The 22,132-nt window shown below is 47.7% G+C and overlaps 2 protein-coding genes across 2 annotated transcripts; both read left to right on the top strand.

Moving 5' to 3' along the window:
- Positions 1 to 6,968: 6,968 nt before the first annotated feature.
- Positions 6,969 to 7,484, top strand: LOC307101045 (uncharacterized protein; the record flags this gene model as incomplete). The annotated part of the gene is made up of 1 exon (XM_079773773.1): positions 6,969 to 7,484. One exon carries the CDS (start codon positions 6,969 to 6,971, stop codon positions 7,482 to 7,484), a length of 516 nt encoding a protein of 171 aa, XP_079629899.1.
- Positions 7,485 to 13,731: 6,247 nt separating this feature from the next.
- Positions 13,732 to 16,116, top strand: MFSD5 (major facilitator superfamily domain containing 5). The gene is made up of 2 exons (XM_079775740.1): positions 13,732 to 13,904; positions 14,494 to 16,116. The coding sequence occupies exon 2, from the start codon at positions 14,512 to 14,514 to the stop codon at positions 15,862 to 15,864; it is 1,353 nt and encodes a 450-aa protein (XP_079631866.1). The 5' UTR covers positions 13,732 to 13,904; positions 14,494 to 14,511; the 3' UTR covers positions 15,865 to 16,116.
- The last annotated feature ends 6,016 nt before the right edge of the window (positions 16,117 to 22,132 follow it).

Below are 22,132 nucleotides of genomic sequence, written 5' to 3' on the forward strand. Positions count from 1 at the left end.
CAGAAGGAGAGATGGTAAGAAGGAAAGGATCCAGACATCTGTCCCACCTGCCCTGCCTTTGCTATTACTGCCCCACCCCAAATTTTCACCCTCACCCCCTCCTTAGCAGCATCAGGACACTGAACAGGTAATTTTCCCCTGCCCAGTATGGTGCTGGGAGGATGTCCTATGCCATGCTCAGAGGTGGCTAGTAGATGTCTGCGGGAGGTTGGGGGAGCTCTGTTACAACCCCCCAAGGACATCATTAAGGCATGGCAGTGCCACTGGGGCTTGGAGACCAGGGCACTTGGGGCGAGTGTGTTGCAAACATGTTTTGTACAACACGTCTTCTACTTTCCCTTCCTTCCCTCCTCTCCCACTCCTCCCCTTGGCCTGCTCTGGGCCACTGTCTGGCCGGTGTGGCTAGGTGGTTGAGCGTTGACATATGAACCAGGAGGTCACGGTTCGATTCCAGGTCAGGGCACATGCCTGGTTGCAGGTTTGATCCTGGGTGTGGGCTGTGCAGGAGGCAGTTGATTCTCTCTCATCATTGGTATTTCTATATTTGTGATGTTACCCCTGCACTTGCTCAGTTCCACCCCTTGTGCCAGGCCTATTCTGCTGGCCAGCTTCTTAGCTCTCCTGGGGAATGAGTTTGTGTGTGGATGGCCCTTACCAGCCTCAGTGCTGCCCAGATCCCACATAGAATAAGGCCTTGATTTTTTAAACACAAAATTTTAAAACTAAAAAAAAATAAAAAAAATTTAAAACTAGCCTAAACAATTCTAGAAATGCCTTCCCTAAACTCGCACTTTTTATGAATTCAGCAAATCTTTATTAAGCACCCAGTGTATGCCAAGCACTGTACTAGGCCCTTGTAAACCCCTAGTCTGGGGGAGGAGTCAGACATTAACCAAACAATTTACAAAATTGCAAGTGATAACCAGTGTGGAGAGGCATAAGGTACATGAGAATGGATAGGAACAGGGTTTTCCCCCAGCCAAGGAAATCAGGAAAGGTTTCTAGGAAAGAGTGAGGAGTAGAGAGTGAAGAGAAGGGAGGGCCTCAGAAGAGTATGTGCAAAGGCTCTGGAATTGGAATCCTGGCTCCCAGCCATCCTGCTCCCCCAGAAAGAAGAGGGACCCTCCATTCCTGCTGCCTACCTCGCTTTGGATGTGCTACAAATGGGGGATGGCCAAAGCACCTCTTAATGGCCAAAGCAGGACCCTGGAACACCCTGCCCTGGAATGATTCCACCCATTCTTTCATCTCCTCCTCCAGAAAGGGAAACAGAGGCTCAGGGAAGAGGAATCCATAGGCTTAGACCTAAGATTGTACACAGAAAACAAGACCCCGAGTTGTTGGCAAAGCCCTCAGGGTGAGAATGCCTGTGTTTGCGCAGTTGGAGTCTCACCGAAGCTCACCTGAGCTGTTCTCCCATGCACCCTCCCGCCTCTCCATCCAGCCCTGACCTGTCTTAGCCCTGGAAGGAGGAGCAGGTCGGCCTCCACAGTTGCCTGGAGTGCATGTGAGGTGAGTGCTCCAGGTGTCTGCCAGTCACCATGTGGGTGGGTTGAAGAGTCTGCTTTGTACAGAACCTCCATCTGGGGGTGAGAGGGTTACCTCTCCTCTCTCCACTGGGGGGCTTCCAGTTCCTCATGCTCAGGCCCCAAGGTTCCAATGTACTTCCTTTCTGAAGAAAAGGAGGCGGGAGCAGGCTTCTCTGTGGCTGTGCCTCCTCCATAACTGGTAAAGAGGTCATGGGACCAATGGGGTTAAGTTCCAGCCTTGCTCTGACCCACTTTCCTCCTTGTGCCCACATCCCCTGGGGCCAGTGTGTTGGGTGAGGCCAATTTGGCACCCCTTCACCCACACCTGGGACTTCCCCTAGATGGAAATTCCCAGACCCTGTCTTACTAACCTTGCCAGCTCCCACCAACGGCCTGGGATCTGTTCAGCTTCAATCAGCTCTCTCTATCTGCTAGCTCTTGACCAGACTACGTCTCCACTTTAACCTCAAGGGGCCCAAGGATGTGGGCCACACTCTGGTACCATCTTTGACGTTTGGCTGCCCCTTTCTAGTGGACTCCTTTGAAGAAAAGATGCTGGGGGGAGGGCGTTGGGAAGCTATCCTTTGTTGAACACCTAAATGTTCAGACATTGTGCTAGGCATATACATTACTCACTTAATCCATGCCGAAGTCCAGAGAGTTAGCAGTTATCATACCCATTTCACATCATATTCATTTCACAGAAGAGGGAGCTGAGAACCAGAGAGGTTAAATGACTTACCCAATCTCACACAACTAGGAAGTGGCAGAGCTATGATGAGAACCCAGGTCTTAGGGATCCTCTTCACCACAGCAGGCTTCCTCCTCTTTTTTTTTTTTTTTTAAATATGTTTTTATTTATTTCAGAGAGAGGAGTGGAGGAGAGAGAGAGAGAAACATCAATGATGAGAGAGAATCACTGATCAGCTGCCTCCTGCACGCCCCCTACTGGGGATCGAGCCCACAGCACGGGCATGTGCCCTGACTGGGAATCAAACTGTGACTTCCTGGTTCATAGGTTGGTGCTCAACCACTGAGCCACACCAGGGTGGGACGTCTTCCTCCTCTTCTGCAGCTGCTCACCTCTACGTGGGATGAGAGACTTGGGGAAATTAAATTCAATCCCATTCAGCAAATAGTTATTGAGCATCTGCTGCCTACCAAGCAATGAGAGGTGCCAGAAATATAGGAAAGGTGTCTGAGCGGTGTGGCTAGGTGGTTGAGTGTTGACCCATGAACCAGGAGGTCACGGTTTGATTCCCAGACAGGGCACATGCCCGGGTAGCAGGCTCGATCCCCGGTGTGGGCTGTGCAGGAAGCAGTTGGTTCTCTCTCATCATTGATGTTTCTATCTCTTCCTCTCTGAAATCAATAAAAATATATATTTTTTTAATAAGGAAATATTGGAAAGGTTGCTGTCCTCAAGGTTGGGTGGGAAAGATAGGTGTATGGACTAGGACTATCTAACTTCAACATAATGATTTGAATGAGATGGCGTGCAGCAGAAAAAGAAGAGGTACTTTTATTTTCTCTTTCTGAAAGAGTAGATAAATACATTATGAACAGTGTACAAAATAAATTGGAATAAAATAAATACCTATTCAACTGCTACCCAAGAAAGAGTATTTCCTACACCTCAGGTGTCCCTTCCATAATTCCTTCCGTACCCTAAGAAGTAACCACATCTTGACTTTTGAGATCATTATTTGCTTGTTTTTCTTTATAGTTTTAGCACCTATGTGTGCATCTGTAAACAACATAGCTCCACTTTGCCTATTTTTGAGGTTTATATAAATGGAATGATATTATATTACTTTTTTGTCTTTATTTTATTTGTGAGATATACCCAAGTTGTTGCATATAACTATCTTTTTCATCATTGGGTAATATTCAGTTGTGTGAATATCACAATCTACTTATTATTTTTAAATTTTTTATTATAATTGATATTTAATATACTAATTTCAGGTATACTACACAGTGATTAGGCATTTATATAACTTAGGAAACAATCCCCCGGTAAGTCTAGTACCACCTAGCCCCATACATAGTTATCACAATATTATTGACTATATTTCCTATGCTGTACTTTACATCCCCGTGACTATTTTCTAGCTGCCAAATTGTACTTCTTAATCCCTTCATTTCATCCAGTCTCCCAACCCCGTTCCCATCTGGCAACCCTCCGTTTGTTCTCTGTATCTATGAGTTTGTTTCTGTTTTGTTTGTTTGTTTATTTTGTTTTTTACATTCCACATATCCTACATAATAAAAGGGTAATATGTAAATTACCATCACTCCGCTACGCCTACGATTGGGCCAGCTGGAGGCACAGGGGGCGGGACTCGGGGTGGCCGGGGTGGTCGATTGGGCCGGCGGAACGCTGAGCTCGCGTCACCAGCGATGGCACGAGTTCAGCGTCTGCGCCATGGCTGTGCTGCGACACAGAAGGGGCCTCTGGGGCAGCGAGCCCACGTCCTGCTGCGGACCATCAAAAGTGGGGAGTGAAAGCAGGGGAGCTGGCTGTCTGTCCACTCAGGCCTTTCGAAAGCCTCCGCTGCGGACAGACAGACAGCTCCCCCGCGATCAAAAGCCAAAGCGGGGGAGCTGGCTGTCTGTCCGCTCCAGCACCAGGCCCTTCGAAAGCCTCCGCCACACCGGAGGCTTTCAAAAGGCCTGGTGCACCACCAGACAGACAGACAGCTCCCCTGCAATCGAAAGCAGGGAGCTGTGTGTCCGCTCCAGCACCCGCGGACCCCCTGCCATCAAAAGCGGGGAGCAGGCTGCTAGCAGTGTCCGCGGAGCGTGCTAGGCTTTTCGGGGCAGTGGATATGGCCTGGATGGCAGGTTAGGCCTAGGGGACCCTACATGTGCATGATTTAATCATGCACTGGGCCTCTAGTAAATAAATAAAATAATATGGTATTTATCTTTCTCTGTCTTATTATTTCACTTAGCATAATACCCTCTGAGTCCATCCATGTTGTCACAAATGGTAAATTTTCATTCTTTTTTATGACTGAGTAATATTCCATTGTATATATGTACCAAATTTTTTTATCCAATCATATATCAATGGACACATAGGTTTCTTCCATATCTTGGCTATAGTTATGAAAATAGGAGTGCATATATCTTTCCAAATTAATGTTTTGGATTTCTTTGGATAAATACCTAGAAGTGGGATGGCTGGGTCATATGGTGGTTCTATTTTTAATTTTTAGAGGAACCTGCATACTGTTTTCCATAGTAGCACAATTTTTTTTTTACTCTATTGTTGGTGGATGTTTGAGTTGTTTTCAGTTTGGGCTATCATAATACTGCTAAAAATATTTTTGTACATCTTTCTCAGTAAATACATGCAAGAGGTCGCCTGTTCAATTCCTGGTCATGGAAACATGGGGTGCGTACAGGAGGCAACAAATTAATATTTCTCCCTTGCCCTAGCCGGTTTGACTCAGTGGATAGAGCATCGGCCTGCGAACTGAAGGGTCTCAGGTTTGATTCTGGTCAAGGGCGCATGCCCGGGTTGTGGGCTCCATCCCCAGGAGGCAGAAGATCCATGATTCTCTCTCATCGTGGGTGTTTCTATCTCTCTCTCCCTCTTCCTTCCTCTCTGAAATCAATAAAAATATATTTCTCCCTCACATCACTGTTTCTCTCTCTCCCTCTCCCTTCCTCCCTCTCTAAGAAATCAATAAAAATTTAAATAAAGGATTTTTGAGGCTACAAATCTAAGAGTCAGAGTGTATGTAGAGGCAATCTCAGCTTTATCAGATAAAGCCAAACTTTTCCCTAAAATGATTGTACCAGTTTCTCAGGAAGCCGAACATTCTAACCAGGGGCAGGATATTCTATAGAGTCAAGGAAACCCTTATACTTTCTTACCGAAAACCCTCAGTGGTTTTCCCTTCTTCTTGGAGTAAGATCCAAGTCCCTACCATGACTCCCACGGCCTCTGCCTTGCTCTCTACCTCTGCCATTATGACCCCTCTTTGCTCTTTGCACTTGCTGTCCCCCCTCTCTTGGGATTTTCTTGCACTAGAGGTCTCCATGACTTGCTCCCTCACTTTATTTAGGTCTTTGCTAAAATGTCATTTCTCAGTAGCACTTTCCCTGACCATCGGGTTTTAGATTGCAATCTCCAGCAACCCTTATCCCCTTCTCAGCGTTGTGTTTCTCCTGGGTTCCATTCAGCCCTCAGGCAGCTCTCCCGTGGTCGGCCAGGGCCTGACAGATTTTATCTCCTCCAAACCCTTAAGGGCTGTCATACCTGACTATTTGGGAGCTGTCTAGCTGCCCCTTCTGATGAATCCACCTCTCTGAGTCACTTTTTATCACATCACCCTGCTTTTTTCATCACCATTTGCATGCTCTGAAATAAGCTAATGTATTTGTTTGTTTACCTATTTGGTTTTTTTAAAAAATAGCCATTTATTTGTTTATTTATTTTAAATATGTTTTTATTGATTTCAGAGAGGAAGGGAGAGGGGGAGAGAGATAGAAACCTCAATGATAAGAGAGAATCACTGATCGGCTGCCTCCTGCACTCCCCCCACCCCCCCCCCACCCCCCGCCTGGGGATCCGGCCCACAACCTGGGCACGTGACCTGACAGGGAATGGAACCACCACCTTCTGGTGTACTGGAGGACACGCAGCCAAGTGAGCCACACCAGCCAGCGCTACCTGTTTGGTTTTACTATCCATCCAGCGCCACCCCTCACTTTTATGGACGCTCAATAAAAGAGGAAACTCAGCTGTCTTTCCAGGCTGCTTGTCAGTCTCCCGGAGGCAGCCAGGCATCCCCACACCTACACCAGGGACTTGCCCCTTCTGGAAACACCCAGAACCCAGGCATCCCCCTCTGCTGCCAGCTCCCACCAGTATCCCTGGCTCAGTCTCAGAGCGCTGCTGCTGCTGCTGCTGCTTCCCTAGTGCCTTCTGGGCACAGTTTGGGGTCCTAAAGCATCTATTCGGGCTGGAGAGTCATGGGTTGGGGTCCTTACCCTAGCAGGTGTCAGGTGCCTGGAGCTCAAGAAATACTTTTTGATTAAATGAAAGGGAAGAGTTCAGAGACGATAAGACCTTGCCAGGTGGAGAAAAGAGAAAAGGCACTCCGAGCTGAAGGAACAGTGTGAGCAAGGACCGAAGGCATGCAAATGCACGTCCGCTTTGAAGGGCAAGCTCTGGTCTGGTGCAGAGAGAGGTTTCCAGTGGAGAGGAGCACCGCAGGGGAGCATTGCTGGGCAGGCCTGCAAGCAGAGGGCTGATGGGAGAGGTCTGAGCTCCCTGAAGGATCAGCAAGGATCAGCAGTGTCTTAGGTTTAATCCTGTACCCCTCCCCCCCACCACCGCCCGTCCCCACCTCAGTTTGCCCCTCCTACTCTATCCCTGTCCCCCCTTCACCCAACCCCCCAGCCTGGCAGATCCGCAGCTGAATGGACTTCTCTCTGGGCCTACATTTGGGGCCACGAAACAAGAAGGCCACCCACCAGCAACCTCCTGCACCCTCGGGGCATGTCCCACCAGCTGCCTCTCCTTGTCTATCCTGTCCTCCCTCTGCCTGTGCCTGCCCCTGCCCTGCCTGTCCTCCTCCCACCTGCAACTGCACTGCCTGTCCCTCTTACGCAGCTACCTGCCCCTCCTGTCCCAGCCTCCCTGGCCCACCCTGCACCTGCTCCTGCCCTGCCTGTCCTCCCTCAACTTGTCACCATAGCTCTTGTGTCCCATGCTCTGATCCTCACTTGACCTACTGCCGTCCCTCACCTTGCCCCATTTACCCTAGTGCTGAGGGCCGATCTGCCTGTCCCAGCTCCTGTTTGGCCTATAGTAACAGCTGTGGCTGTGGCAGAGGGCCTGCCTGGGGGCCTCCAGGCTCCATTGGCCACTGCAGCTGCTGCTTCAGGGGACAACGCGTCTCTCGCACCTCTCGGTGGCACTGTCTGATAGTCTAGGGATAGGTGGGCTATTGCCCCCTAAAGAGACTGTCCGTCTCCCGGAGCCCTTCTGTAGCTGCTTCCTCAGGGAGGAGGCAGAAGCTCTGGGTGGAGTAAGAGGGGTCACCTGGACCCTCCCCCAGAAGGTAAAGGCAGCACACTGCTCAGAGCCCCTGGCCTCCCCCTCAGTCCTGGGGGTGAGAACAGGCATCTGCTTTGAAGTTAGTTTCTGGGCATGTTCCTGCTGGTTCCAGAAACTCTTCTGCAACGTTTGGAATGGAAACTGTTCTCAGAGCCTCCTCCAGGGCCTCTGAAGGTAAGCAAGTTGGCCATTTCCCCCCACTTGTCAGCCTCCCCTGGGGACCCTTCTTGGCTCCTCCGAGTTCACATAGATACGATAGACTCTTCTTCTAGAGGTGGTAGGGGACCCTCTGCCCAGGGGCCATTTTTGCCCCTTGACCCTCCACCCATATCCCTAACTGACCCAAGAGTCTCTGGACCCCTTACCTGTCGTCTTGATCAGGCAAAGATGATACATCAGTGGCTCTTGGACCAGATGAGGAGGCTGAACAGAGGGGTTTTGGCTCCTCCCTCCCCTTGGATATCATGACATCATACATGGTCCTTTGCTTTTAGGAATCTGGTGCTCTCTTGTCTTGCAAATCTCTGAGTGCTAGCCCAGCCTCATGACCTCAATCTTCCAGGATTAATCCCATCTGCAACATCTCTGCTCTTCTGGCATGGGGTGAGGGAAGCTGGGAACCCTTGACTCAGGTTCTCAACAATCCCACCCACACATGGCCAGTCATGAGTCCCCTGTCCCTGGGGAGTCGGACTGGGAGGTTGAAGAAACCACCATGAGGAAGCTGGAAGTGAGAGTCTGGGTATCTGCCCGGGACTGGACCCTAAGCTGAGAGTCCCTGAGCCTCCACATTTCAGTCTTCTCTTTCTCAGCCTCCTTCTCTGGAACCCTTTGGGGTTTTTTCCTTTACATCTCTCTTTATCCTTCCATTTATCTTTCCTTCTATCTTTCCACATCGCTCTCTCCATTTCTGCTTCCTTCTTTCTCTCTATCACTGGGTCATTCTGCCTTCAGCTAACTTGTGTCTTGATATGTGTTTTCCCTACTCTCTAGTGCTCTAATTCTCCCTCTCTCTATTTACCCTTTTAATTTTAAATCTACTTAAAATATACGTCTTTTCTTTCCCCCTTCCTGTCTCAATCTTTGTCTTCATGTCTATTTTCTTCCTTGGTCTTTCAATCCACCTCGAATTGCTCTGCTTTTCTGTCCTATTCTGCTTCTGGGTGCATTTCACTTGTGATCTCTCATTTCTGTTTCCCTTTCTGTCTTTATCTCTCTTCCCGTGTTCTGTGTCTAGCTGTTTCTTCACTTCCTACCTCTCTGTCTCTTTTCCTCTCTCTCCATCCTGCAGCTGCCAAGTCAGTCACATGCCCACCTCATTGCTGTGCAAGGGCCAGGACACCAAGCCCTCTAGTATCTGTCTGTCCCCCACACACTCCATGCCCTGAAGTGAGTGAGGGTTAGACACAGGTGCCTCAACCACTATCTAGGCCAGTGATGGGCAACCTTTTGAGCTTGGTGTGTCAAACTTCACTAAAAAACTGAGCATAACTCGGGTAGTGTGTCACTTTGAGGAAAAAACTAACTCCAAGACTCTAGTCGCAAATGTTTCATCCTCAGGAGCAGCAAATGTTTCATCCTCGGCATGCGGCCGCGTGTCATCAGAAATGGCTACGCGTGTCAGTGCTGACACGCGTGTCATAGGTTCGCCATCACTGACTAGGCCATCTATCCCTATTCAGCTCTAAGCTGAAAATTTTTTTTAAATGATGCTTCTCCCAACTTCTTTTTCTGAAAATTGGCAATTAAAAAGAAAAAGAATTAAGCATTTATGCTGCCTGTCCTGTATAAACTGTATTTCAGGGTAGCCAAATAACTGTAAGTGGTGGAGAAAACTTCTTATTTACGGAAGAATTTAAACTAATATGGAAGGAATATGGAATCAGAAAAATCAGCATTTGTAACCCTTATGAAATAATTGATTAAAGCAAGAATCTTCAATGGATAAAACCAAGTATGATGGGGGATGGAGAAATTTACAATGGAGAAATCAAGCTGTCACCACCTGAGCCCCTGGTGAATCTTAGCATTACTAAAAGGGGCACAACCACACACTGTACACCCCTGATGTAATGCAGCCTGAAGTACTCAGCTCCGTCTATGAAGGATTCTTGCCAAACAAAACACTGAAGATGATTTTAATCAAAACTCCATTTGACAGGAAATACTAGGGATAGAAGAACAAATTAAATGACACAATGAGGAAGTAAGAAGACACATCCAGAATGGAGGACATTCTAAAGGATATCTGACCCAGTTTCTTCAACTACTCAATGACTCGGGGAAGAAGGGGAGAGGTGACATTACAAGACAACTGCCACATGGAACATGAGGACCTTGTTTGGTTCCTGATTTGGACAACCCAATTGTAAAAAGACATTGTCAGGCAGTTGAGGACAGTTAATTATGGACCGGGTATTCATGATGCCAAGGAATCAGTGCTGATTTTGTTAGATGTGAAAATGGCTTTGGGATCATGTAAAAAAAAAAAAAAAAAAAGGTTCTTATTTTCTAGAGATGCATATGGAAGTATGGAGTGAAGTGACATTTAATTTTAAATATTTTGGCAAATAAAAAGTGACAGAAAGAAAGGAGTAGAAGGAACAAAGTGACAAAATCAACATTGTTGAATTAAGTATATAAAGGCTCACAGAACTATGCTCTCTACCTTTGTGTATGTTTGAGCATTTTTGTAATAAAAGTTTTAAATGATGCTCCTCTGGTCAGCATGGTTCCTAGGAACTCCCAGAGCATCCTCCCCACCTGCCCTGAAAGACTTCCCCTGTGTGACTCCCCACACAGACCCCAGCCCTCCCTGCCCTCTACTGGAAGCAGGTACTAGAGATGGATTGTGCTCACAGGCTGCCCTTTATCCCCTCCAGTCCTCTGCTGGCACATTCCTCATGTTTAGGATTTTTCCAGCTGTGCTTCACAGCTCTGCAGGGCAAGGAGAACCTTAAAGCACAAACATATCTTGAATAGTTCTTAATATAAACAAAAATAATCCAAAATAATGTAATCTTGCTTTAAGCCTCTCTCTGTCACGTGCTCTGAACAAAATGGCCTCGGTCTTGGAAAACAGAAGGCAAGAAATGTAAGTCCATCCTGTCCCATTCCCTGCCTTCATTCAGGATGACCTCCACCCTCAAAGAAAAGACTACCAAGAATTGGGAGACTGGGTATCATGAGTTCAAAGGGCTTCAGTCTAGGACTGGGATGGAGGGCATTTGGGTCAGTCATGCCCTCACGCACTGAATGACCTTAGAGAAATCATGATTTTTTTTCACTTACATAACTTGTTTCATACTACAGATTAGAAATTTACACAAAAGTAATACTTTCCTTCTCTTAAATAAATATACAGTATATATTAGATAGTGACATTGGCTTTCAGTAATAACAATTTTAGTCTAATTTCTATCCCTATAAAAAATCAAATTTTCTCACACTATCTCCAGTATCATATTAAAAATTCCCATAAAAGAGGGAGTTTCCCCCACCCCTTAGTTTTTGGTTCTGAGCTTCATGAAGCTGTTTTTCCTATACATAAATTTTTAGCAGTCTCACATCTGTTATTCCAAACGACAGAAAAATTGACCTATTAAATCTTACTGAAATGGAAAATTTTGTGCTGTTAAACAATAAGATTCTGAACACTCACCAGTGATGTTGGTTATACCCAATGCGATAATATTATAGTACAATAAGGGAATTGGGACACCTCATGAAGGACTTCGTAAGGGCTTTGGGTCATGTAAGAACCTTTATAACAGGCCTCTTCCCTCAGCGCTTTGCCTGCTCCATGAGAAAAATTATTTTTGTCTTAGTGTTTCTAGATGAACGCATGGGAACCACTACCCCTTCCTACTCTAGAAATTTGCCGGTTAGGGATGAAGGAACTTTGGAGCTTGGATACAAATCTCAACTGTTTCCTTTATCATAAGAATTTCTGAGATGTAATCTCAGACCCTCCCATCCGCTATGCTCCAAACTTATTTTTTTTTCAGAGAAATTGAGATCAATTTGTTGTTCCACTTTTTTATGCATTCATTGGTTGATTCTTGTTTTAAAATATATTTTTATTGATTTCAGAGTGGAAGGGAGAGGGAGAGAGAAATAGAAACATCAATGATGAGAGAGAATCATTGATCGGCTGCCTTCTGCACTCCCCCTACTGGGGATCAAGCTCACAACCCAGGCCTGTGCCCTTTTCCCGGACCCCAGTCCGCAGGCCAATGCTCTTTTCACTGAGCCAAACCGGCTAGGACCATTGGTTGATTCTTGTATGTGCCCTGACAGGGAATGAAACTGGCCACCTGTTGGTACATGGGATGATACTCCTACCAACCTAGCCACACCAGCTAGGGTAGGCCAGCACTTTTTAAGGTAATTACATGGATTAATTTATTCATTCATTTATCAAATATTTATTGAATTTTTAAAAATGTACCAGTAACTGTTTTAAGTACTGGAAATACAAGTGAACAAAGCAGACAAAAATCTGCAGGGCAGAGATAGTAAATAAATAAACAAGTAAAAATATATGGTATGCCAGATGGTAAGTGCAATGGAGAAAATGCAGCAAAGGAGAATAGAGTGTTAGAAGGAAAGCAGGTAGATTTCTGTGGTGGAGCTGTTGATGTTGCTATTTTAAACAGGATGGCCAAGAAAGGCAGGCCCCTCTGATAAAGTGACATTTGAACAGAGAACTGGAGCACTGAGGGAGGGAACCATGTGGCTATCTGGGAGAACCAGAACCTTATAGGGCACAATGTGCAAAGGCCCTGCTGACAGCCAGTATAGACAGAGTAGGAGTAGAATGGAGAATGGTAGGAGGTGAGGTCAGAGAAGTAGCAGCCAACAGGACAGAGGGGTTTGTAGGCCATTATAAAGATTTTGGCTTTTGTGCTTAGTGAAATGGGAAACTATTGGAGGGTCTCGAGATCAAATTAAAGCCAAAGAGATGTTAAGTAACTTTTCCAAGGTAATACAGTTTGTTTGTTTTTTAAAAAATATATTTTAGCCCGGCTGGGTGTAGCTCAGCGGTTGAGCGTCGACTCAGGAACCAGGAGGTCACCGGTTCGATTCCCAGTTAGGGCATATGCCCAGGTTGCGGGCTCGATCCCCAGTGGGGGGCGTGCAGGAGGCAGCCAATCAATGATTCTCTCTCATCATTGAGGTTTCTCTCTCCCTCTCCCTCTCCCTTCTTCTCTGAAATCAATCAATTAATATATATATATATAGTTTTTATTGATTTCAGAGAAGAAGGGAGAGGGAGAGGGAGAGAGAAACCTCAATGATGAGAGAGAATCATTGACCGGCTGCCTCCTGCGTGGCCCCTACTGCTGATCGATCCCGCAACTGGGCATGTGCCCTTGACCAGAACCGAACCGGGACGCTTCAGTCCGCAGGACTATTCTGTATCCCGAGCCAAACAGACGTGGGCAAGGGAACACAGTTAGTAAGTGACAGGAGGTTAGCGCGCTCCAGGGCTGAAGTTCTTAACCCTATGCTGCTGCTGAACTTTAGCCTTCTTGCTTGGGCACTGCTCCCTTCTGACTTCAGGTGAGGAAACTGGGACACTGAGGAGTTGAGTGGCTCGCCCGAGGCCAGACAGCTGGTGAGGGACTGGGGTGGGATCTGAGCCTCCGTCTGTCCGCGGCCGGGCGCCCCAGTCCTCTGCACCACACTGCCTCCCTCAGGTGCCTGGGCCCTCTGACTTCTGGCCTAGAGGTCACTACCACTGACTTCCGGCCGGGGCGTCAGGACCACGAGAGAAAAGAGAACAGGAGACCCATCTCGGCTTAGGGGGGCGGTGTTCCTTGGGAAGCTCCAGCCTCGGGTTTGCGGGCATTTTCCCGGGCACAGCCGTGCTCTCTGACCTACGGCGCGGAGAAAGAGGGATGAAAGAGGCCTTTATGTCGGGGTGGCCCGCAGGTATCCGGGGGTTTAGGAAGCGGGTTCGGAGAGGAGGCAGTGGACAGGCGTGACGAAAACAGCAACTTTTCCTGCCTCCAGTCGTCCACCCCGCAGGCGCCCGGAGTTCAGCGGCGCGCGGGGCGGGGCGAGAAGGCGGGGCGGGGCAAGGGGCGGGGCTCACGCGCTACGTCCCCGTCACGTGACGGGACCATCATGGCGGCGACCGGAGGCCTGCCAGGCTCCCGGAAGCTGGCTGTGAGGGGCGGGCGCGCCGCTGGAACCCGAGCCGGAGCCGGAGCCGGAGGTGGAGCGGGCCGGGCGGCCGGGCGGCCTGGAGCCGGACGTGTCCGGAGCGTCCCCGCGGACCGGGGCAGCAGGTGAGACGGGGTCCGCGTGAGGCGCGAGCGGGTGTGGCGGCGCTGGGGCGCTGGGCGGAGGCTAGGGGGCGCCAGGGGATTCCCGTGACCTCGAGGAGGGGGAATCGCAGATGCACGCTCTTGACCCTGAAGCAACTCTCTAGAGGCCCGCGCCCGCGGGAGGGATGCCCGGGACCGGGGACGAGGCATTGAGGGCAAAAACGGGCTCCCCGGAGAGGGTGCGAGGTAATAGAAGGAAGTGTGCAGAAGTTGTTGTGGAAGAGGGCAGGAGCCCCTTAACTGAAGGGGCTAGGATTATTGAAGGGACTTCTTGGCTGTGGCAGGCCAGGGTGGGGCGAATATTCAGTCTTCTCCCCTGTCCTCTTACCCCTCCCTGCCCCACAGTGTCCTAGGAGACCGCTCTGGCGGGCCACTCCTCCCACCCACCCAACTGGTCCCTCCGGTCTGAGCTCTGGGGGAGTGGAGTTGAGGGGTGGGGAAGTGCGCTTGGCAAGGGGTAGGGTGGAGCTGCCTGCTGCTTAGACACCCAGCCCCTTGACCGTGCTGCCTGGGCAATGGATGTGACTCTGAAACCCCCTTTTTTCCCCAGGTCGTCCGGGGGCCCGCCATGCTGGTGACTGCCTACCTTGTCTTTGTGGTCCTCCTGACCTCCTGCCTGGGGTTGGAGCTGTCGAGATGCCGGGCTAAGCCCCCCGGAAGGGCCTGCAGCAATCCCTCCTTCGTTCGGTTTCAACTGGACTTTTATCAGGTCTACTTCCTGGCCCTGGCAGCCGACTGGCTTCAGGCCCCCTACCTCTATAAACTCTATCAGCATTACCACTTCCTGGAGGGTCAGATCGCCATCCTCTATGTCTGTGGCCTTGCCTCCACAGTCCTCTTTGGACTGGTGGCCTCCTCCCTTGTGGATTGGCTGGGCCGAAAGAAGTCTTGTGTCCTCTTCTCCCTCACTTACTCCCTGTGCTGCTTAACCAAACTCTCTCGGGACTACTTTGTGTTGCTGGTAGGCCGAGCACTTGGTGGGCTGTCCACCGCCCTGCTCTTCTCTGCCTTCGAGGCCTGGTACATCCATGAGCACTTGGAGCGGCATGACTTCCCTGCTGAGTGGATCCCAGCTACCTTTGCCCGAGCTGCCTTCTGGAACCATGTACTGGCTATAGTGGCAGGTGTGGCAGCTGAGGCTGTGGCCTGCTGGATGGGACTAGGGCCTGTAGCGCCCTTTGTGGCTGCCATCCCTCTCTTGGCTCTGGCTGGGGCCTTGGCCCTTCACAATTGGGGAGAGAACTATGATCGGCAGCGTGCCTTCTCAAGGACCTGTGCTGGGGGCCTGCGCTGCCTCCTGTCGGACCGCCGTGTGCTGCTGCTAGGTACCATACAAGCCCTGTTTGAGAGTGTCATCTTCATCTTTGTCTTCCTCTGGACACCTGTGCTGGACCCACATGGGGCCCCACTGGGCATCATCTTCTCCAGCTTCATGGCAGCCAGCCTGCTCGGCTCTTCCTTGTATCGCATCGCTACCTCGAAGAGGTACCACCTTCAGCCTATGCATCTACTCTCCCTTGCTGTCCTCATCGTTGTCTTCTCCCTCTTCATGCTGACCTTCTCCACCAGTCCGGGCCAGGAGAGTCCAGTGGAGTCCTTCATAGCCTTCCTACTTATCGAATTGGCCTGTGGGCTGTACTTTCCCAGCATGAGCTTCCTGCGGAGAAAGGTGATCCCTGAGACAGAGCAAGCTGGTGTACTCAACTGGTTCCGGGTGCCCCTGCACTTACTGGCCTGCCTGGGGCTCCTAGTCCTTCATGATAGTGATCGCAAAACAGGCACTCGGAACATGTTCAGCATCTGCTCCGCTGTCATGGTGATGGCTCTGCTGGCAGTGGTGGGGCTCTTCACCGTGGTAAGGCATGATGCTGAATTGCGGGTGTCCTCACCCAATGGGGAGCCCTATGCCCCTGAGCTCTAACTCTGTTTCAAGACAGGGGGGCTGGGACAGACTCTTGACTTCCACCTCTCCAGGGTTGTACAGATCTCTCTTGGACTGACTTTGGGACTATCTGGCCCCCTCAGCCTGTTCTTGGGGCCCCTCCTGCCAGTGCTTTGGGTCGGGGAGTACATGGGGGTGATAGCCTGGAAAGAAGATGCCAAAAGTTGCCTCTGTGTTACTCCCTTTCCCCTTTCAATTAAAAAATAAACACTTTTCACTGATCATGGATTTGATTTACTCATCCTGACCTGTACCCACCTTAGTAGTTTCTGGTGGGTGGGCAGTTGGTGAAGATAGAGGTGGAGTTATCAGCAGAATGTTTGTATTTGTAGCCTAAGACGGTAGCCAGCTTAAACTGAGAGTTTTGGAATTTTCTAAAGCAGAACTGGGTGAGAAATGCCTGAAGCTACTAGGTCCTCCATGTCTTGTTACCCTGGGGACAGGCATCCTCTCCAATTGCCAAGCAAAACCCTTGCTCCACAGCCAGGGTGAGACAATCTCTGGAGCATGTGGGGTGGATGCCTAAGCCACTGAGCAAAGATTTCAGGGGCTTGGGCTGCTTTTATATCCACCCCTTGGGGCAAATTCAGGGCCTTCCTACAGGGAGAAGCTGGCAGCTCCCCACATGCATGCTACCTGTCTTCTGCCTCTGGGGCTGTGAAGGTGCTATTTGTCCAGCATCACCTGGGCCCACTCGGTCCTGTATCTTTGCATGAAATCTAAGTGAAGGGCTGCCAAGGGGAGAGAGCAGTGAATGGCTGAGGGACTGGGACATCTTGTCTGTACCTGACTCTTCCCCACCCAGACTGAGTGAGGGTGAGGGAGCCATCAGGGCAGGAAACAGTACCAGTGGGAACACCAGTTTTGTGGGCCCCTCCCTGCCTCACCTCAGATGGTATCTGCCTTTACTCCTCCCACCAACACCTGGGCTTCTCAGGGGAAGCGGAGCCAACTCTGAGAAGGGTGGGGATGGAGGGAGGGCAGGCTCAAGGGTGTGTCCTGGAATGTACTTGAGATGGGCATGGGGGACCCACCTGGTCTGGAAAGGAATTGACAACCTTCCCCTGGGTCCCAGACTACTTCCCAGACAGAAAGATGCAAGATGTTCCAAGACCTGCAGGTTCTAACCTGTGCGGAGAGATAACATCAGCTGGTGCCAGAAGAATGCAGCATGGATGGTCTTCTGCAGGGTAAGGCTCACGGGGAGGAATGCGTGGTGGTCTCAGGTCCCTACTCAGAGCAGAAAAAAACAACACTTGTTCCCCCACCCAGGCTGCAGGGAATACAAGTTGAGGTTAAGTTCAGAAAAACATACCTTTGCCTTCCCCCACCTAGAAGCTAAGACGGAGTCTGTTGCAATAACTCCACATCCTCTTTCTAGCCCTGAGCTGGACCTAGATATATTTTATAGTTATTTGTAGACTTTCTGTCTCTCTTTACCATACCATGATCTCCTCAAGGATAAGAGGAAATTATATGCTGTTTGCCTTTGTCTGCCTGTATATGCACACAAGTGCGTGCTTTGCCCATAGCTGTGCTCAGTAAATGTCTGGGAAGGAGGTGGGCTAGCTCACACCTGGCTTTTCAAGAGCTGCCCTTTTAGCAGCTATTAGACTAGAATTTAGAGCCTCGTTAATGATTTGTTGTTTGGATAACAGTAGTTATTTACTGATGAAGGTATGAGGGGGCCCAACATTGCTAAGTCGTAAGGAAATTGGAGGGTAGACAGACTAATGTTACTTTACCTTTGTCTCTGCTGAGCTTTCTTCAAAGGGGCTGGTGACATGGAGTTGGGAGGTTTTCTGTCAGATTCAACAGGGTATTAAAAACTCAAAGGTATATATATATATATATATATATATATATATATATATATATATATTTAAATATGTTTTTATTGATTTTAGAGAGAAAGGAAGAGGGATAGAGAGAGAGAAACATCATTGATCAGTTGCCTCCTGCACGCCCCCCACTGGGGATTGGAGCCTGCAACCTGGACATGTGCCCTGACCCAGAATCGAACCGTGACCTCCTGGTTTATAGGTCAATGCTCAACCAGTCACGCCGGCTGGGCCATAAATATATTTTTTATTGAGTACCTACTATATGCCATGCATGGTATTACTAGGTGGTAGTGACTTTTTTTTCCCCCCGCAAGAGGAAAATCCCCTTAAAGAAAGGATATGGGCTTGGCTGATGTGGCTCAATTGGTTGAGCATTGTCCTATCCACCCAAGGGTCATCGGTTCAATTCCTGGTCAGGACACATGCCGGAATTGTGGGTTTGGTCCATGGTCGGGGCACATGCTGGAGGCAACAGATAGATGTTTCTCACATCTCTCCTTCCTCTCTCTTTAAAATCAATAACTTTTTTTATTTTAAAAAAGAAGATATATAGCAGGGGGGATAAATGGTAATGGGGAAAAAATAAAATAAAAAACGAAAAAATCTGTAGCAAGTGAATGACAAAGCTAAAGCTAAACCTTGCCTTGTTTTTTTTTTTAAATAGGTTTTTATTGATTTCAGAGAGGGAGAGGGAGAGAGAGATAGAAACATTAATGATGAGCCCTGACAGATTTGGCTCAGTGGATAGAGCGTCAGCCTGCGGACTGAAGGGTCCCGGGTTCGATTCCGGCCAAGGGCATGTACCTTGGTTGTGGGCACATCCCCAGTGGGGACTGTGCAGGAGGCAGCTGATTGATGTTTCTCTCATCGATGTTTCTAACTCTCTATCCCTCTCCCTTCCTTTCTGTAAAAAATCAATAAAATATTAAAAAATAAAAAAAAGAAACATTAATGAGAGAGAATCATTGATTGGCTGTCTCTTGCACGCCCCCTACTGGGGATTGAGCCCACAACCCGGACATGTGCCCTTGACTGGAATCGAACCCAGGACCTTTCAGTCCCCAGGCCGACGCTCTATCCACTGAGCCAAACCAGCTAGGGCTAAACCTTGCCTTTTGCTGCCCCTCAGCCCCCCATCTATGACATGTACTGCCTGTGTTCCCTGGGCCTTTACCTACTTGCCTTTCGCCCTCTAGTCTTGCTCCCTCATCCCAAACCCTGTCTCTGGAGAAGGGCAAGAGAATGGGAGCATTTAGCCTTGGCTATTTGGTCCACTTTTGGGTCAAATGAAGGCTTGGTTTAGCAGGTGCACACTGCCTGAAAAATGCTGCTCATACTACTCTGCTAAGAGGCAGCATAGGGAACTAGTTAATAGCATGGAGACAGAGATCAACTATCTGGGTTCAAATTTGGTCCTGTTTCCTCATCTGTAAGATGGGGATGATAGTATCATTTCTACCCAATAACAAATGCTCTTATGACATTACATGCATTACTATATTTAAGTGCTTAAAATAGTACTTAGTCCACAATGTAAGCACTACATAAGTGTTTGTTTTTATGTTTTATTTTTTAACTTTTTCAACCCAGCTAAGCCCATCTGGATTTGGGTGTGAGAATGAGTGGATGGGGCTATAAAACTGGGTGTAGAACTTTCCAACTTATCCCAGTGGTTGGGTGATTCCTAGCAGTGTTTATCCTTGATCCTGGCCCAGACAGAAGTATCCAGCTATCTGAAAGGCCTTCTACTTTGGGGCATGTGAGCAGCTGAGTAGAATGTTAGTATGTTCCACTTGAACTCATTTCCTCTTCAAGTGGGAAGGTCATTTTGGTGTCAGATTTGATACACACCACCATCTTTCACTAAGAGGCTCCTGATTTTCTGTCTTTCCATTCAGCTGGACACATGATTATTTGATTTGGAGCTCTTCTGAGGAGAGCAGAAACATCACAAGGAACCAGGAGCCAATGGATGAGAGACAGGAGGATTGGGGTATGAGGACCAACCGTACTGGGTTCTGAAGCTTGGAGGATGACCTCTTCCTAGAAATTCAGTCCTTGCTCAGGGAGGGGAGGGGGTTTCCCAGCTAATGGTCATGGCCCTTAGGCTAGGTCCAGGTTCCATTCCCCATCTCTCTTCTCCTTAACCCCAATCCTGTGGTTCTCCCTTTTATTATTTTTTGCTACTACTTCCCCACAGAACCACAAAACAGAATTATTGCTTTAAGGTGTGTTGTTGTTTTTTTTTGCAATACATTTATATGGGCTCCTTGTAAAATAATCTAATGCAAATACAGGAAAAAACACTTAATATGAATATGTGAATATAAATCTGTTTATATAATGGTATATTAAAATATATGCTAGTATATTGACATAAATATATTACAAATATAAATACATACAGAAATATAAAATATTAAAAATGACAGGCTGCCCCAACTGGTTTGGCTCAGTGGATAGAGCGTTGGCCTGTGGACTCAAGGATCCCAGGTTTGGTTCCAGTCAAGGGCATGTACCTTGGTTGCAGGCACATCCCCAGTGGGAGGTGTGCAGGAGGCAGCTGATCAATGTTTCTCTCTCATCGATGTTTCTGACTATCTCTCTCCCTTCCTCCTGTAAAAAATCAATAAAATAAAAAATTAAAAAAATGACATGCTCTGCTCCATTAATCCCTCTATTCATACCATTGTTAAATGCTCTGGTTTAATGTTAGGGTTTTTTGTGTTTTTTTTCAATAAAAATGGAATTATATCATTCATTCTATTCCATAACTTGTTTTTTTGTTTGATTGGGTTTTTTTTACATGAAGTATATCTTATTTTTCTTTTTAAAACAAAATCCACAGGGAGACTATAACAATCATATATCTCTGATATCTTTATATGTCAGTACATATAAGACATTTTTTTAACAGCTGCAAAGCATTGTTAGGGCTTTTGAAAAGCATTTCAAGGCTATTCTACTTCAGACTAGCAAAACCCTTGGGAGGTAATGTGGCTTGATGTTACTATCCCCCCACTTCACAGATTAGTAATAAATTGAGCTGGGACTAAAACCCAGCTCCTCTGTCCAGGCTCAAGTTCAAAGCTCTTTCCACAATCTGTGCTGTTTATAAACTTGTGATTCAAGTGAGGGATTGAATTATGTGACTCAAGTTCAAATTGGTCAGCATTTATTGATCTCTTGATACTTACAGAATTTCCTACTTCTTGTAAGTAGAAAAGAGGAATAAAAAATGGTAAGTTCTCTGCCCTTGAGGCATTTAGAATGAAATATAATACATTAAAAAAGTCCTAGAACACTTGCTATACAACATGTAAACAAACATTGATTGCTAAGGTATAGGCAAGAGGAACTGAGTACTGAGAGAATTGATATTTCATTGATCATTTATGAACTCTCTGCTGGGTCCCTTACCATAAAAGAGATATGTGTGTAATGTCTATGACACACAGCACCTGCATTAATTTTACCATCCCAATGCTGAGAATCCTTGCAGAAGTTGTAGTTCTTGTTTGTTTGTTTAAATAGTCTTCCCTACTAGATTCTCAGCTCCTAAAAGAAGTTGATGGTGATGAAGAAAGATGATGATAGAGAATGGTTTATTCGGTAGAATTCATCAGGAAAAATCTAACTGCCAAAGACTAGAGTTTTGAATTGAATTCTTTGGTGGAGGAAGGAAAGAAAAGCAGAGTCAATTGAATCTGTATGTTTGGAGAAGTAGTTAGTATTTACCAAACATGTCACTAAAAACTAAGAAATATCCTGGTGAATGAGTTTTCCTAGTTCTTCCTGACACTCACAACATACTCAAGGAGAGCTATATCCTCATTAAGGAGAGCTAGATCCTCTGTCTTCCACATACAGTCCAACTGATGGAAGGAGCAAGGCTGGTAGGCAGAGAGAGTGCTGAAAGTCGCCATGGTACTCATGTTAGTGCTCCCACAAACTATATTTTTAAAGAATTCCAGCCCGGTTTGGCTTGGTGGATACAGCGTCCCAGGTTCAATTCCGGTCAAGGGCACATGCTTGGGTTGTGGGTTGTGGGTTGTGAGCTTGATCCCCAGTGTGGGGCATGCAGGAGGCAGCCAATCAATGATTCACTCTCATCATTGATGTTTCTGTCTCTCACTCCCTTCCTCTCTGAAATCAATAAAAAATATATTTTTGAAAAAGAATTCCAGCCCTAGCCGGTTTGGCTCAGTGGATAAGAGTGTCTGCCTACTGAGTGAAGGATCCCGGCTTCAATTATGGTCAAGGGCACATGTCCTGGTTGTGGGATCAATCCCCAATAGGGGGCGTGCAGGAGGCAGCCATCTCAACCTTGATGTTTCTATCCCTCTCTTCCTCTCTGAAAAAAAAAATAAATTATTTATTTATTTATTTTTAAAGACTGATTT

Source organism: Cnephaeus nilssonii (assembly GCF_951640355.1).
Source record: "Cnephaeus nilssonii genome assembly, chromosome: 6".
In the NCBI taxonomy this organism is placed as follows: domain Eukaryota; kingdom Metazoa; phylum Chordata; class Mammalia; order Chiroptera; family Vespertilionidae; genus Cnephaeus; species Cnephaeus nilssonii.